General features: G+C 43.6%; 1 protein-coding gene across 5 annotated transcripts; it reads left to right on the top strand.

Annotated features, from left to right (window-relative positions):
* Positions 1-544: 544 nt before the first annotated feature.
* On the top strand, positions 545-12881 carry LOC135560153 (uncharacterized). Of its 5 annotated transcripts, none has more exons than XM_065001409.1 (10): positions 545-677; positions 1096-1413; positions 2439-2834; positions 3005-3304; positions 3421-3453; positions 6291-6392; positions 6628-6658; positions 7561-7620; positions 7728-7762; positions 12358-12452. In XM_065001409.1, the coding sequence occupies exons 1-10, from the start codon at positions 608-610 to the stop codon at positions 12366-12368; spliced, it is 1356 nt and encodes a 451-aa protein (XP_064857481.1). In that variant the 5' UTR covers positions 545-607; the 3' UTR covers positions 12369-12452. The 5 variants fall into 5 exon arrangements, with proteins under 5 accessions (XP_064857481.1, XP_064857482.1, XP_064857479.1 ...); XM_065001407.1 differs by having other exon boundaries at positions 549-677; positions 1102-1413; positions 7561-7610; positions 12358-12881; XM_065001408.1 differs by having other exon boundaries at positions 550-677; positions 1165-1413; positions 7561-7610; positions 12358-12881.
* The last annotated feature ends 1241 nt before the right edge of the window (positions 12882-14122 follow it).

Here is a 14122-nt window from a genome sequence, read left to right as displayed (position 1 = left end):
TTTTGTCTTGTCCATTCACAATCTGAATGACACACATACACAATCAAAGTCTCAATTGTCTCAAGGCTTAAAAATCCTCCTTTAACCTGTCTCCTCACCTTTATCTACACTGATTGAAGTGTATTTAACAAGTGACATCAATAAAGGATCAGGGAAGGGAGCTTTCATCTTGATTCACCTGGCCAGTTTATGTCATGGAAAGAGCAAGTGTTCTTAATGTTTTGTATACTCAGTGTATGTCTCATGCTCTGTGTACAATATGCATGGATCCACACCAGGGACATTCTGTGGTCTTGGTTTATTATTATATGATCTCACATCCCATTAACAAACCCCTTAAAAGGAAGTGTGCCTGTATGTTGTACTTCCTCTCAGTCCTATTTTAAGACATTGTCATACTTTTCACACACACAAGCACGCACGCACACACACACACACACACGCACGCACACACACACACACACACACACACACACACACACACACACACACACACACACACACACACACACACACACACACACACACACAGCGGATCCTGTTTGCCTCCACCTAGAGCAGATGCTTCCACATCCACACAGAAGAGAGACTGTTTGCTCCTTCAAAGATGCTTGTCTGTCGATACCATCTCTCACTTTGGATATTTCTTCTGCTCATCTGTTATCTACAACTTTGGGGTAAGTACTTTGAATATGAATTGACTGACACTTATGTTGTAGATGTCAGGGTAAAGAAGTTAAGCCATTTCAGTTACAGAGATATGTCACTGATGTTTGGCATCAGTTCTGTCATCTTTATTTCCTGACCATTTAAGTAGTCTATTTAAATGGGGTAATGTGATCCTAGATCACAGGAGGTTGGTGGCACCTTAATTGGGGAGGACGGGCTCGTGGTAGTGACCGCAGAGGAATTAGTCGAATGGTATCAAATACATCAAATACATGGTTTCCAGGTGTTTGGTTCCATTCCATTTACTCCGTTTCTGGACATTATTATGAGCCGTTCTCCCCTCAGCAGCCTCCTGTGTCCTCTATCTGTTGAGTGGAATGCAGTGTTTACCATTACTGGGCCTCACACTTGACTGCTCCTCCCCAGTTACAGTATCCTCAGACCTCCTCCCAGTCCTCCCCCCAACACCCTCCCTCACCCAGTCCTCCTCTGTAGAAAACACCAGCCTGGGGGCTGTGGTCCTGGTCTGTCGGGCCCCTGAGGGCCCTGGAGGGACCCTGTTCAGACTCCACCGGGTTAAAAAGCTGGTGGACACCATGACTTTCCCCAGTGAGAGACAGGAGGCCCAGTTCACAGTGAGAGTGAGGGAGGATTCAGCCCGGGAGGTTCTATACTGCTGCCTGTATCAGAACAGCCAGGGGATGTACAGCCCATACAGCCACTATCTGACTCTGAAACAACAAGGTGAGATTTAGAGTTTTATACTGAGTTTTATATTCATGATTGATGATTTTGGATCAGGCAGTTGAGAATGTTGGACCCGTGGATCTGGGAGAGAAACTACTGCAAGCGCCACGATCACTACAAATAATGATGAAAATCAAAGTCACAGAAATCTTTTTCTGCAATTTATGGTAACGGTACATGGAAATGCTATTTCAAAGTGAGAAACGGTTCTGAGGTTTAAAGCCACTGGTGATGGAAGTCAATAAACACTCCCATCCGCTTCTCCACCACCACTGGCAAAACTGCCATAGGTGTTCTCAGTGGTTACGTGTGTGTGTGCATGAATGTGTGTGTCGTACTGTTACACCCTGTAGGTTATATAGAAACCACAAACATCAACCCTGACAGTTAAGGCAGGAAGTGTGAATGACAACAGAGGGTAAACTTAAATGGCAGTTCTCACATTACCTCAGAGACCGGATATACAATTTCTGCTAAATATCCAATGTCTAAATGTATAGTTTCAGTACATAGTGCCTATAGACAACTGTGCATTTGGTTTGATAAAGTTTATTACGAAAGTAACAAGCTCCTGAATTCATCTCCTTGGAGTTGAAAGAAAGCTCCCTTCTTTACTTTTCTTATAGTAGGAAGACTTCACCATTACAACCCCTTTATATCAAATCAAATCAAATGTATTTATAAAGCCCTTCCTACATCCGCGGATGTCACAAAGTGCTGTACAGAAACCCAGCCTAAAACCCAAACAGCAAGCAATGCAGATGTAGAAGCACGGTGGCTAGGAAAAACTCCCCAGAAAGGTCGGAACCTAGGAAGAAACCTAGAGAGGAACCAGGCTATGAGGGGTGGCCAGTCCTCTTCTGAGAGAGAGAGAGAGAGAGAGAGAAAACTTAAATTCACACAGGACGCCGGGCCAGATAAGAGGGGAAATACTCCAGATAAAACAGACTGACCCTAGCCCCCCAACACATAAACTACTGCAGCATACATCTCTCTCTCTCCCTCTCCCTCTCTCTGTTTAGGTGTAGCTTCTCCTAGAACTCCCCCTCCTCCTCCTCCTCCCCCCCCTCTCCTCCCACCCATCCTCTCAGTTGATCCCCCAGGTGGTCAGGTGAAGCACGGCCAGACGTTATCCTTCCACTGCTCCCCCCCTCCTCCTCACTCCCAGCAGAGCCCGAAACCAGAAGCCTTCCTACTGCTGAGGACAGCTAAAGTGACTGGACACTCCATGGGGAGCTCCATGGTCCACCCCCAGGCCTCCCTGGTGTCCCACTCCACAGCCCAGACCGGGGCCTTCCACCTGGGGCCTGTGAGGGGAGGCGAGGGGGGGTCCTACACCTGCCTCTACCAGGTTACAGTGCCTCGTCAGGGACCGGCTAATTCAACCGCCAGTCATCCAGTTCTTGTCACGGTCACAGGTGAGAGATCTGGTTGAGAGGTGAAATTGCAGCTAGACACTGATCTAATGTCAGTTATGTATTTTATTCCCAATGGTTAAGGTTAGGATTGTGTGTGAGAAAAATCTGATACCCTTACTGATACCCTATACTCTCTCTCCATCTTTTCTCTGGTGGGCCTGCCATCCCAGAGCTGTTGCCGGTGCCCTCTCTCTCTCTCCAGAGCCAGGCTGGGGAGTGGGCCTTGGTGTGTACTGGCTCACCTGCCTTCCCTGGTGCCCGCTTCTCTCTATACCGCCTGGGAAGTACCTTCCCTGATGCCACCCGTAGTGCCCCCGCTACCCGACATCGTGCCCTTTTTGCTCTCTCATCCCTGCCTGCCCAGGACGGCCCGTTGTCGGACCAGTACCAGTGCCAATACAGTTCCCTGCTGGGAGCAGAGTGGAGCCACTCAGAGAGAAGTGCACTGCAGGATGTGCCTAGAGTCATAGGTCTGCATCTCTCTGATGTCTGTGTCTGTCTGAGCTTGTGTGCGTCAACTCACACCACTCAAGAGGCAGCCTTGAATTATTTTTCACCTATAATATTGTCTGTCATTGTCTTCCAGAAAAGACCACCATCTCCCCTTCCTCCTCACCAGGTAACTCACGGAACCACTACAATCAACAAATCACCTTCTGACGTGGTATTGATGTTAGACACAGTGTGGGCCTGATGTTTGGTATTGATGTTAGACACAGTGTGGGTCTTATGTTTGGTATTGATGTTAGACACAGTGTGGGCCTGATGTTTGGTATTGATGTTAGACACAGTGTGGGCCTGATGTTTGGTATTGATGTTAGACACAGTGTGGGCCTGATGTTTGGTATTGATGTTAGACACAGTGTGGGCCTGATGTTTGGTATTGATGTTAGACACAGTGTGGGCTTGGTGTTTGGTATTGATGTTAGACACAGTGTGGGCTTGGTGTTTGGTATTGATGTTAGACACAGTGTGGGCCTGATGTTTGGTATTGATGTTAGACACAGTGTGGGCCTGATGTTTGGTATTGATGTTAGACACAGTGTGGGCCTGATGTTTGGTATTGATGTTAGACACAGTGTGGGCCTGATGTTTGGTATTGATGTTAGACACAGTGTGGGCCTGATGTTTGGTATTGATGTTAGACACAGTGTGGGCCTGATGTTTGGTATTGATATTAGAACACAGTGTGGGCCTGATGTTTGGTATTGATGTTAGACACAGTGTGGGCCTGATGTTTGGTATTGATGTTAGACACAGTGTGGGCCTGATGTTTGGTATTGATATTAGACACAGTGTGGGCCTGATGTTTGGTATTGATGTTAGACACAGTGTGGGCCTGATGTTTGGTATTGATATTAGACACAGTGTGGGCCTGATGTTTGTATTGATATTAGACACAGTGTGGGCCTGATGTTTGATTGATGTTAGACACAGTGTGGGCTGATGTTTGATGTTTGTGTATTGTATTGATGTTAGACACAGTGTGGGCCTGATGTTTGATTGTTTGGCCTGATGTTTGATGATGTTAGACACAGTGTGGGCCTGATGTTTGTATTGATATTACAGTGTGGGCCTGATGTTTGATTGATATTAGACACAGTGTGGGCCTGATGTTTGGTATTTTAGACACAGTGTGGGCCTGATGTTTGGTATTGATGTTAGACACAGTGTGGGCCTGATGTTTGGTATTGATATTAGACACAGTGTGGGCCTGATGTTTGGTATTGATGTTAGACACAGTGTGGGCCTGATGTTTGGTATTGATATTAGACACAGTGTGGGCCTGATGTTTGGTATTGATATTAGACACAGTGTGGGCCTGATGTTTGGTATTGATATTAGACACAGTGTGGGCCTGATGTTTGGTATTGATATTAGACACAGTGTGGGCCTGATGTTTGGTATTGATATTAGACACAGTGTGGGCTTGGTGTTTGGTATTGATGTTAGACACAGTGTGGGCCTGATGTTTGGTATTGATATTAGACACAGTGTGGGCCTGATGTTTGGTATTGATGTTAGACACAGTGTGGGCCTGATGTTTGGTATTGATATTAGACACAGTGTGGGCCTGATGTTTGGTATTGATATTAGACACAGTGTGGGCCTGATGTTTGGTATTGATATTAGACACAGTGTGGGCCTGATGTTTGGTATTGATGTTAGACACAGTGTGGGTCTTATGTTTGGTATTGATGTTAGACACAGTGTGGGCCTGATGTTTGGTATTGATATTAGACACAGTGTGGGCCTGATGTTTGGTATTGATATTAGACACAGTGTGGGCCTGATGTTTGGTATTGATGTTAGACACCTGATGTTTGGTATTGATATTAGACACAGTGTGGGTCTTATGTTTGGTATTGATGTTAGACACAGTGTGGGCCTGATGTTTGGTATTGATGTTAGACACAGTGTGGGCTTGGTGTTAGGTATTGATGTTAGACACAGTGTGGGCCTGATGTTTGGTATTGATATTAGACACAGTGTGGGCCTGATGTTTGGTATTGATGTTAGACACAGTGTGGGCCTGATGTTTGGTATTGATATTAGACACAGTGTGGGCCTGATGTTTGGTATTGATATTAGACACAGTGTGGGCCTGATGTTTGGTATTGATATTAGACACAGTGTGGGCTTGATGTTTGGTATTGATATTAGACACAGTGTGGGCCTGATGTTTGTATTGGTTAGACACAGTGTTGATGTTTGTATTGTATTGATGTTTGGTATTGATGTTAGACACAGTGTGGGCCTGATGTTTGGTATTGATATTAGACACAGTGTGGGCCTGATGTTTGGTATTGATATTAGACACAGTGTGGGCCTGATGTTTGGTATTGATATTAGACACAGTGTGGGCCTGATGTTTGGTATTGATATTAGACACAGTGTGGGCCTGATGTTTGGTATTGATATTAGACACAGTGTGGGTCTTATGTTTGGTATTGATGTTAGACACAGTGTGGGTATTGTGTTTGGTATTGATGTTAGACACAGTGTGGGCCTGATGTTTGGTATTGATATTAGACACAGTGTGGGTATTGTGTTTGGTATTGATGTTAGACACAGTGTGGGCCTGATGTTTGGTATTGATATTAGACACAGTGTGGGTCTTATGTTTGGTATTGATGTTAGACACAGTGTGGGCCTGATGTTTGGTATTGATGTTAGACACAGTGTGGGCCTGATCTTTGGTATTGATGTTAGACACAGTGTGGGCCTGATGTTTGGTATTGATATTAGACACAGACACAATTTCCACAGATTTTTCATTACGAAATGTTTTTCAACTTCTCCAAAAAATGTCCAATAATTATAACCTGGAAATTACAACGACATTTCCTGTTGCTGCAGGATTAGTTTCCTGCTGTGGCAAACTGGCTCAAACTAAGATAATACGTATGTATAAGGAGGCTCGTTGATTGACAGGTGATATTGTCTTTCTGCTAGGGCTGACTGGAGTGGACTGGCCTCTGGTGTTGGGATATCTTTCTGTTGTGGTTCTGTTCTTCATTGTACTGGTGGGTGTGGGTGTGGCGGTGCAGAGGAAAGGTAATGTTACACCTGTTAACCTATACTCTGTTCCCAGAACAGTTTGTGCTCTCTTGTCAACCAGGAGCGGTTTACCTTAATAGGAGTTTGCAGGACAGCACAAACTGATCTGGGACCAAGCTAGTAAACCTTTAAAGAAATGTAATTTACCATTCAAATATGACATCACTGACTCTGTTCATTACACCTTTTCAGTTTGTAATTCTCTTCTCTCGTTTCTCTTCTCATTGTCCAGTAAAGGTAATGGGGGAAGAAAAGCGTAAAAGGTGGGTGTTGGATCCTCTATGAGTCTCTAACTTTCAGGGAAGTACAGTAATATCATAGAGCATGAGATGTTTTAGAATAGTATTTCTAATAGTGTTTCTCCCTTTAGAATAGTATTTTTCCCTTTAGTATCATTTTCTTAAAGTATTTCTCCCTTTAGAATAGTTTTCTAATAGTATTTCTCCCTTTAGAATAGTTTTCTAATAGTATTTCTCCCTTTAGTATAATTTTTCAAATAGTTTTTCTCCCTTTATAATCATTCTTGATAGTATTTCTCCCTTTAGAATAGTTTTTTTATAGTATTTCTCCCTTTAGAAAAGTTTTCTAATAGTATTTCTCCCTTTAGAATAGTTTTCTAATGGTATTTCTCCCTTTAGTATAATTTTTCAAATAGTATTTCTCCCTTTAGTATCATTTTTCAAATAGTTTTTCTCCCTTTAGAATAGTTTTCTAAAAGTGTTTCTCCCTTTAGAATAGTTTTCTAAAAGTATTTCTCCCTTTAGAATAGTTTTCTAATAGTATTTCTCCCTTAAGAATAGTTTTCTAATAGTATTTCTCCCTTTAGAATAGTTTTCTAAAAGTGTTTCTCCCTTTAGAATAGTTTTCTAATAGTATTTCTCCCTTAAGAATAGTTTTCTAATAGTATTTCTCCCTTTAGTATCATTTTTCAAATAGTTTTTCTCCCTTTAGAATAGTTTTCTAAAAGTGTTTCTCCCTTTAGAATAGTTTTCTAATAGTATTTCTCCCTTAAGAATAGTTTTCTAATAGTTTTTCTCCCTTTAGAATAGTTTTCTAATCGTATTTCTCCCTTTAGAATAGTTTTCTATTAGAAAAATGATTCTAAAGGGAGAAAAACTATCCATTTAAAATAGTATTTATAGTAGTATTTCTCTCTTGTGTCTAGGGAGGGGGCTCTTCTATGGGCCAAGCTTCATTCCGGGGACCATGTTCTTGGTGAGTGTTTGTAAGTGAATAGAGTGATTCAATGATCTTATGTCTCATAATGCCTTCATATAGTCATCATCACTGACATCCTTTTTTACATGATTCTATTTGTTTGCGTGTTTCCAGACCTGACTCTCAAACGTGTCAGCATTACCTCTCAGGTAAGGTCTCTCTCTCTCCAATTCAACTCAATATACTTTGTTATTGATCTAAAAGGTCAACCTAGTCTCATTGACTTCCTCCACCTTTTGGACACCTAAGCAACAACCACATGTCTAATCATACATCACATCATCTCTCTCTCTCTCTCTCTCTCTCTCTCTCTCTCTCTCTCTCTCTCTCTCTCTCTCTGTCTCTCTCTCTCTCTCTCTCTCTCTCTCTCTCTGTCTCTCTCTCTCTCTCTCTCTCTGTCTCTCTCACTCTCTCTCTCTCTCTCTCTCTCTCTCTCTCTCTCTCTCTCTCATAGACTTTATTGACATGGAAAGACTTACATTAAATGACTTACATTGTCAAAATATATATATATAAGAAATTGAGGGACCAACAGCAATAACAATAGTAGTAGAGGAAATTGGATTAACATGAACAGCAACTACAACAACAATATCAATGAGAATAATAATACATTAAAGCAATGTTAGTAGACCAGTCTCAACCTGACTGAGAAGTATTTTTTGACATTACATTGCACTTTTCACTGGCTGACCCTCAGGTTGTGTGCTCCCTGAGTCTGTACCTAGTCAGTGTTTCCCTCAGTTTTCTATCAGTCACAGTGGTCAGATAGTCTGACACCATGTACTGTCCGTTTAGAGCCAAATAGCATTGAAGTTTACTTAGATTTTCTTGTGATGTCTTTCCAATAGGTGATGTATTCTTATTTTTGCTTTGTGATGATTTGGTCGGGCCAGATTTTCTGAGTGCTGTCCTGAGTGCTGTCCTGAGTGCTGTCCTGAGGCTCTATGGGGTTGGTTTGGGTTGGTGAACTGAGCCCCAGAACCAGCTGGCTGAGTGCTGTCCTGAGGCTCTATGGGGTTGGGGTTGGTTTGTGGTTGAGGCTCTATGGGGTTGGTTTGGGTTAGTGAACTGAGCCCCAGAACCAGTTGGCTGAGTGCTGTCCTGAGGCTCTATGGGGTTGGTTTGGGTTGGTGAACTGAGCCCCAGAACCAGTTGGCTGAGTGCTGTCCTGAGGCTCTATGGGGTTGGTTTGGGTTGGTGAACTGAGCCCCAGAACCAGCTGGCTGAGGGGACTCTTCTCTGGTTTCATCTCTTGACATTGTAGGACTTTGTGATGGAATGTTTTGGGGTCACTTGTTTTTAGATGGTTGTAAAATTTGATGGCTCTTTTTTCAATTCGAATAAGGAGGGGGTATTGGCCCAATTCTGAATATTTATTTGCACTTGCAATACAGTCTTGCAAAACACTGCATGCAGTATTTCGATGGGATGTTTGTCCCATTTAGTAAATGCATTATTAGAGATTGGATCCCATACTTCGCTGCCATATAGAGCAATTGGTTCTATAACTGATTGGAACATTTTGAGCCAGATTCTAATTGAAATTTCGATTTTAATGTTCCTTTTAATGGCATAGAATGCTCTTCTTGCTTTGTCTCAGCTCGTTTACAGCCATGTGAAAGCTACCTGTGTTGTTGATATTCAGTCCTAGAAACGTGTCGTTTTTGGTGTGTTGTAATAGAACTGTGTCCAAATAGAATCATTATATTCAGGTTTTTTAGATTAACTGTCAGAGCCCAGGTCTGACAGAACCTGTGCAGATGATCTAGGTGCTGATGTAACCCCTCTTTAGTGGGAGACAGCAGCACCAGGTCATTTGCGTACAGCAGACACTTGATTTCGGTGTTGTGTACGGTGAAACCAGTTGCTGCAGATTCGTCTAATGTTTTTGCCAATTCATTCATGTAGATGTTAAATAGTGTTGGACTTATTGGGCAGCCCTGTTTCACTCCATGTCCCTGAGAGAAGAAGTCTGTTTGCTTGTTGCAAAACACATATTTGTTTTTAGTGTACATTGATTTAATAACATCATTATGTTTTCCTCCAATACCAGTTTCAATTAGTTCATTAAAAAAAATAGTTGTGTGTCAAATTGAATCAAATGCTTTCTTGAAGTCGACAAAACACGAGTAGATTAGGCCTTTGTTTTGGTTTACTTGTTTATCAATTAGAGTGTGGATGGTGTAAATGTGGTCTGTTGTACAATCTCTTTTTTTATTCTGGCTTCTGCTCAGGACGTTGTGTTCATCAAGGAAATGACGTAGTCTGCTATTTATGATACTGCAGAGAATTTTCCCCAAGGTGCTGTTCCTCTGGCATTATTTGGGTCAAATTTGTCTCCCTTTTTATGGATTGGTCTGACCAATCCTTGGTTCCAGAAATAGGGGGAAATGCCTTCAGTGAGGATAATGTTGAAGAGTATAGCCAATTTGAATTTGTGATCTGTAAATTATATCATTTCATTTAAAATACCATCAGCACCACAGGCCTATTTGGGTTGGAGAGTATATCGTTTTTCCAATCATTCTTCTTCTGTAGTTGGGGTATCCACAGGATTCTGATAGTCTTTGAATGCTGATTCAAGTATTTGATATTTTTCTTGTTTTGTTCCGGGATCTTTGTTATATTGCTGTAGAGGTTTGCAAAGGTGATATCTCCACATATCCCCCTTTTGGATAGCCAATCCCTCATGATGAGATTTGTTTCATTTATTCAAATTCTCCCAGAAGTGGTTTGATTCTATGGATTCCACAATTCCATCCAGCTGATTTCTAATGTGCTGTTCCTTTTTTGTTCTTAGGGTGTGTTTGTATTGCTTCAGTGTTTCCCCATATTGAAGGCGTGTATTGTTGTTGTCTGATTCTGTGTTTTGCATTAGATATATTTCTCAATGACTTTCTTAGATTTTTGCAATCATTACCAAACCATTTTTTATTGTCTATTATTTTTGGTTTGCTCTTATGTTTCTTTAGATTAGCCAAGGAGGCTCATTTGTAAAATACACTGGGGCAAAAAAGTATTTAATCAGCCACCAATTGTGCAAGTTCTCCCAATTAAAAAGATGAGAGAGGCCTGTAATTTTCATCATAGGTACACTTCAACTATGACAGACAAAATGAGAAAAAAAATCCAGAAAATCACATTGTAGGATTTTTAATGAATTTATTTGCAAATTATGGTGGAAAAAATGTATGAGCTGGGCTGGCCTGATCTGCACTGGCTGTGGTGGGCGTTGAGGTTGGTGGTGCTGTGGCCGGGGCTGGGGGAGCCTGGGTGCTGGTCCAGGGTGTTGCCTTAGTGATATCGGGGATGGAGATTCCTTCGCTGTTCCTGGGTGGAGAGGTCGGGTTTAAAGTGACGTACTTGAGAGTCTTGGCAAGGATGGTGACTGTCTCCCTGTACAGGTGAACATGGTCCTAGAGACAGTCCAGATCGAGGGTGGGATAATGTACATTGACGTTTATTCTTTGGATTGTGGCAGGGTGGAAGTCCTTCCTCTGTTGGGTGACACCACGATCCTTGAGTTGGGGAAGATTGCGGAGATCTCTCTCACTCCCATTTATGGGTTATATTGGCAAGAGAAACATATGTTAACATTTCCAAAGCAAGTGGAGTAGATCATTTACAGTAAAATGAACAGTAAACATTACACTCACAGAAGTTCCAAAAGAATAAAGACATTTCAAATGTCATATTATGTCTATATACAGTGTTGTAACAATGTGCAAATAGTTCAAGTACAAAAGGGAAAATAATGAAACATCAATATGTTTGTTTTCACAACGGTATTTGTTCTTCACTGGTTGCCCTTTTCTTGTCCCAACAGCAGTGAGCACATAGCCTGTCTTCTCCTGAGAGCCATGTCTGCCTACGACGGCCTTTCTCAATAGCAAGGCTACGCTCACTGAGTCTGTACATAGTCAAAGCTTTCCTTAAGTCTGGGTCAGTCACAGTGGTCAGCTATTCTGCCACTGTGTACTCTCTGTCTAGGGCCAAATAGCATTCTAGTTTGCTTTGCTTTTGTTGTTGATTCTTTCCAATTTGTAAAGTAATGATCTCATGTTTTGGTTGGGTCTAAATGTGTTGCTGTGGTCTCTGTCTGCCTCCCTACTGAACACAAACACACTTTGAGTCAACTTCCCATGACTGCTTCTCTGTGACCTGGGCCAGCCTGCATGGGCCCTCCTCCTGGGTCTATATGTGTTGCTGTCCTGGGGCTCTGTAGTCTCTGTCTGCCTCCCTACTGAACACAAACACACTTTGAGTCAACTTCCCATGACTGCTCCTCTGTGACCTGGGCCAGCCTGCATGGGCCCTCCTCCTCTCGTTAGCTGTAATCATCTCATTAATTAGCTTGATGAGGTGGATTATTAAGCTAAACCCTCTCCCCAGACAAGGTGCTAGTATATGGGTTACCGTGGACAGAGTCACCACAATGCTATCGTCACGACTTCATGTGAAGCTATAATCCATCAGGGGAAACGGACGGTCTTTGGACCCTAAAAGAGCCTTGAAGCTATAATCCATCAGGGGAAACGGACGGTCTTTGGATCCTAAAAGAGCCTCTTCTAAAGGAAGTGTTTAGATTTTACGTAATGAAACCGCATTTGTGCGTGCATGTGTTGCTTCAAAAGAAAAAGGAAGTTTTCAAATTTGAATGAAATGTGCTGTAATAATGAAACCGCGTGTGTGTGTGTGTGTGTGTGTGTGTGTGTGTGTGTGTGTGTGTGTGTGTGTGCAGGAATGGGGTAACGACGACAGAGCAGCAGAGACAGCCTTCAGCAGGTCCCCTCCATGGAGAACTCTCTCTACATTTGGCAACACACCATCCTCCTGACCTCTTTCACCTCTCTCTCGTTCCCTCTATTCTCACTCGCTCGCTCTCTCTCTCTCTATTCCTTTTTCTGTCCATCTTCTTATGTCTCTCTCCCTGACCCTTCTCATCTCCATACAGTACTTCGCTTCATGCTCCCTGTCCTTTCTGATCTCTCGTTCTCTCTGTCACCTTTCCTTTCCCTCTCCAACCTTCTCTCTCTTTCCATCTCTATCCCTCTCTTCTCTCTCCCTGAACCCTTTCCCTCTCTTTCCATCTCTATCCCTCTCTTCTCTCTCCCTGAACCCTTTCCCTCTCTATCCCTCTCTTCTCTCTCCCTGAACCCTTTCCCTCTCTATCCCTCTCTTCTCTCTCCCTGAACCCTTTCCCTCTCTATCCCTCTCTTCTCTCTCCCTGAACCCTTTCCCTCTCTATCCCTCTCTTCTCTCTCCCTGAACTGAACCCTTTCCCTCTTCTCCCTGAACCCTTTCCCTCTCTATCCCTCTCTTCTCTCTCCCTGAACCCTTTCCCTCTTCCTCTCTTCTCTCTCCCTGAACCCTTTCCCTCTCTCTCTCTCTCTCCCTGAACCCTTTCCCTCTCTATCCCTCTCTCTTCTCTCTCCCTGAACCCTTTCCCTCTCTATCCCTCTCTTCTCTCTCCCTGAACCCTCTCCCTGAACCCTTTCCTCTTCCTTCTCTCTACCCTTTCCCTCTCTCTCTCCCTGAACCCTTTCCCTCTCTATCCCTCTCTTCTCTCTCCCTGAACCCTTTCCCTCTCTATCCCTCTCTATCCCTCTCTTCTCTCTCCCTGAACCCTTTCCCTCTCTATCCCTCTCTTCTCTCTCCCTGAACCCTTTCCCTCTCTATCCCTCTCTATCCCTCTCTTCTCTCTCCCTGAAATCCCTCTCTTCTCTCTCCCTGAACCCTTTCCCCTCTCCCTCTCCTCTCTCCCTGAACCCTTTCCCTCTCTCTCTCCTCTCCTGAACCCTTTCCCTCTCTCCCTCTCTTCTCTCTCCCTGAACTTTCCTTTCCTCTCTATCCCTCTCTTCTCTGTCCCTGAACCCCTTTCCCTCTCTATCCCTCTCTTCTCTCTCCCTGAACCCTTTTCCCTCTCTATCCCTTCTTCTCTCTCCCTGAACCCTTTCCCTCTCTATCCCTCTCTTCTCTCCCTCTCTTCCCCTCTCTCCTTCTCTCTCCCTGAACCCTTTCCCTCTCTTCCCTCTCTTTTCTCTCTCCCTGAACCCTTTCCCTCTCTTCTCTCTCCCTGAACCCTTTCCCTCTCTATCCCTCTCTTCTCTCTCCCTGAACCCTTTCCCTCTCTATCCCTCTCTTCTCTCTCCCTGAACCCTTTCCCTCTCTATCCCTCTCTTCTCTCTCCCTGAACCCTTTCCCTCTCTATCCCTCTCTTCTCTCTCCCTGAACCCTTTCCCTGATCCCTCCTTCTTTCCCTCTCTCCTTCTCTCTATCCCTCTCTTCTCTTCTCTCCCTGAAACCCTTTCCCTCTCTATCCCTCTCTTCTCCCTGAACCCTTTCCCTCTCTATCCCCTCTCCCTGAACCCTTTCCCTCTCTCTCTCTTTCCTCTGAACCCTTTCCCTCTCTCCTCTCTTCTCTCTCCCTGAACCCTTTCCCTCTCTATCCCTCTCTTCTCTCTCCCTGAACCCTTTCCCTCTCTATCCCTCTCTTCTCTCTCCCT

Source organism: Oncorhynchus nerka, linkage group LG15 (genome assembly GCF_034236695.1).
Source record: "Oncorhynchus nerka isolate Pitt River linkage group LG15, Oner_Uvic_2.0, whole genome shotgun sequence".
Taxonomy (NCBI): Eukaryota; Metazoa; Chordata; class Actinopteri; order Salmoniformes; family Salmonidae; genus Oncorhynchus; species Oncorhynchus nerka.
This window is presented reverse-complemented; position numbering and strand designations above follow the sequence as displayed.

Bases quoted from the DNA above. Each gene is read 5' to 3' on its own strand.
- LOC135560153 (XM_065001406.1), top strand. From the start codon at position 608: ATGCTTGTCTGTCGATACCATCTCTCACTTTGGATATTTCTTCTGCTC. The intron at 3,454-6,290 runs GTAACTCACGGA...TCTTTCTGCTAG, and splicing joins CTCCCCTTCCTCCTCACCAG to GGCTGACTGGAGTGGACTGG. The intron at 6,393-6,627 runs GTAATGTTACAC...CTCATTGTCCAG, and splicing joins TGTGGCGGTGCAGAGGAAAG to TAAAGGTAATGGGGGAAGAA.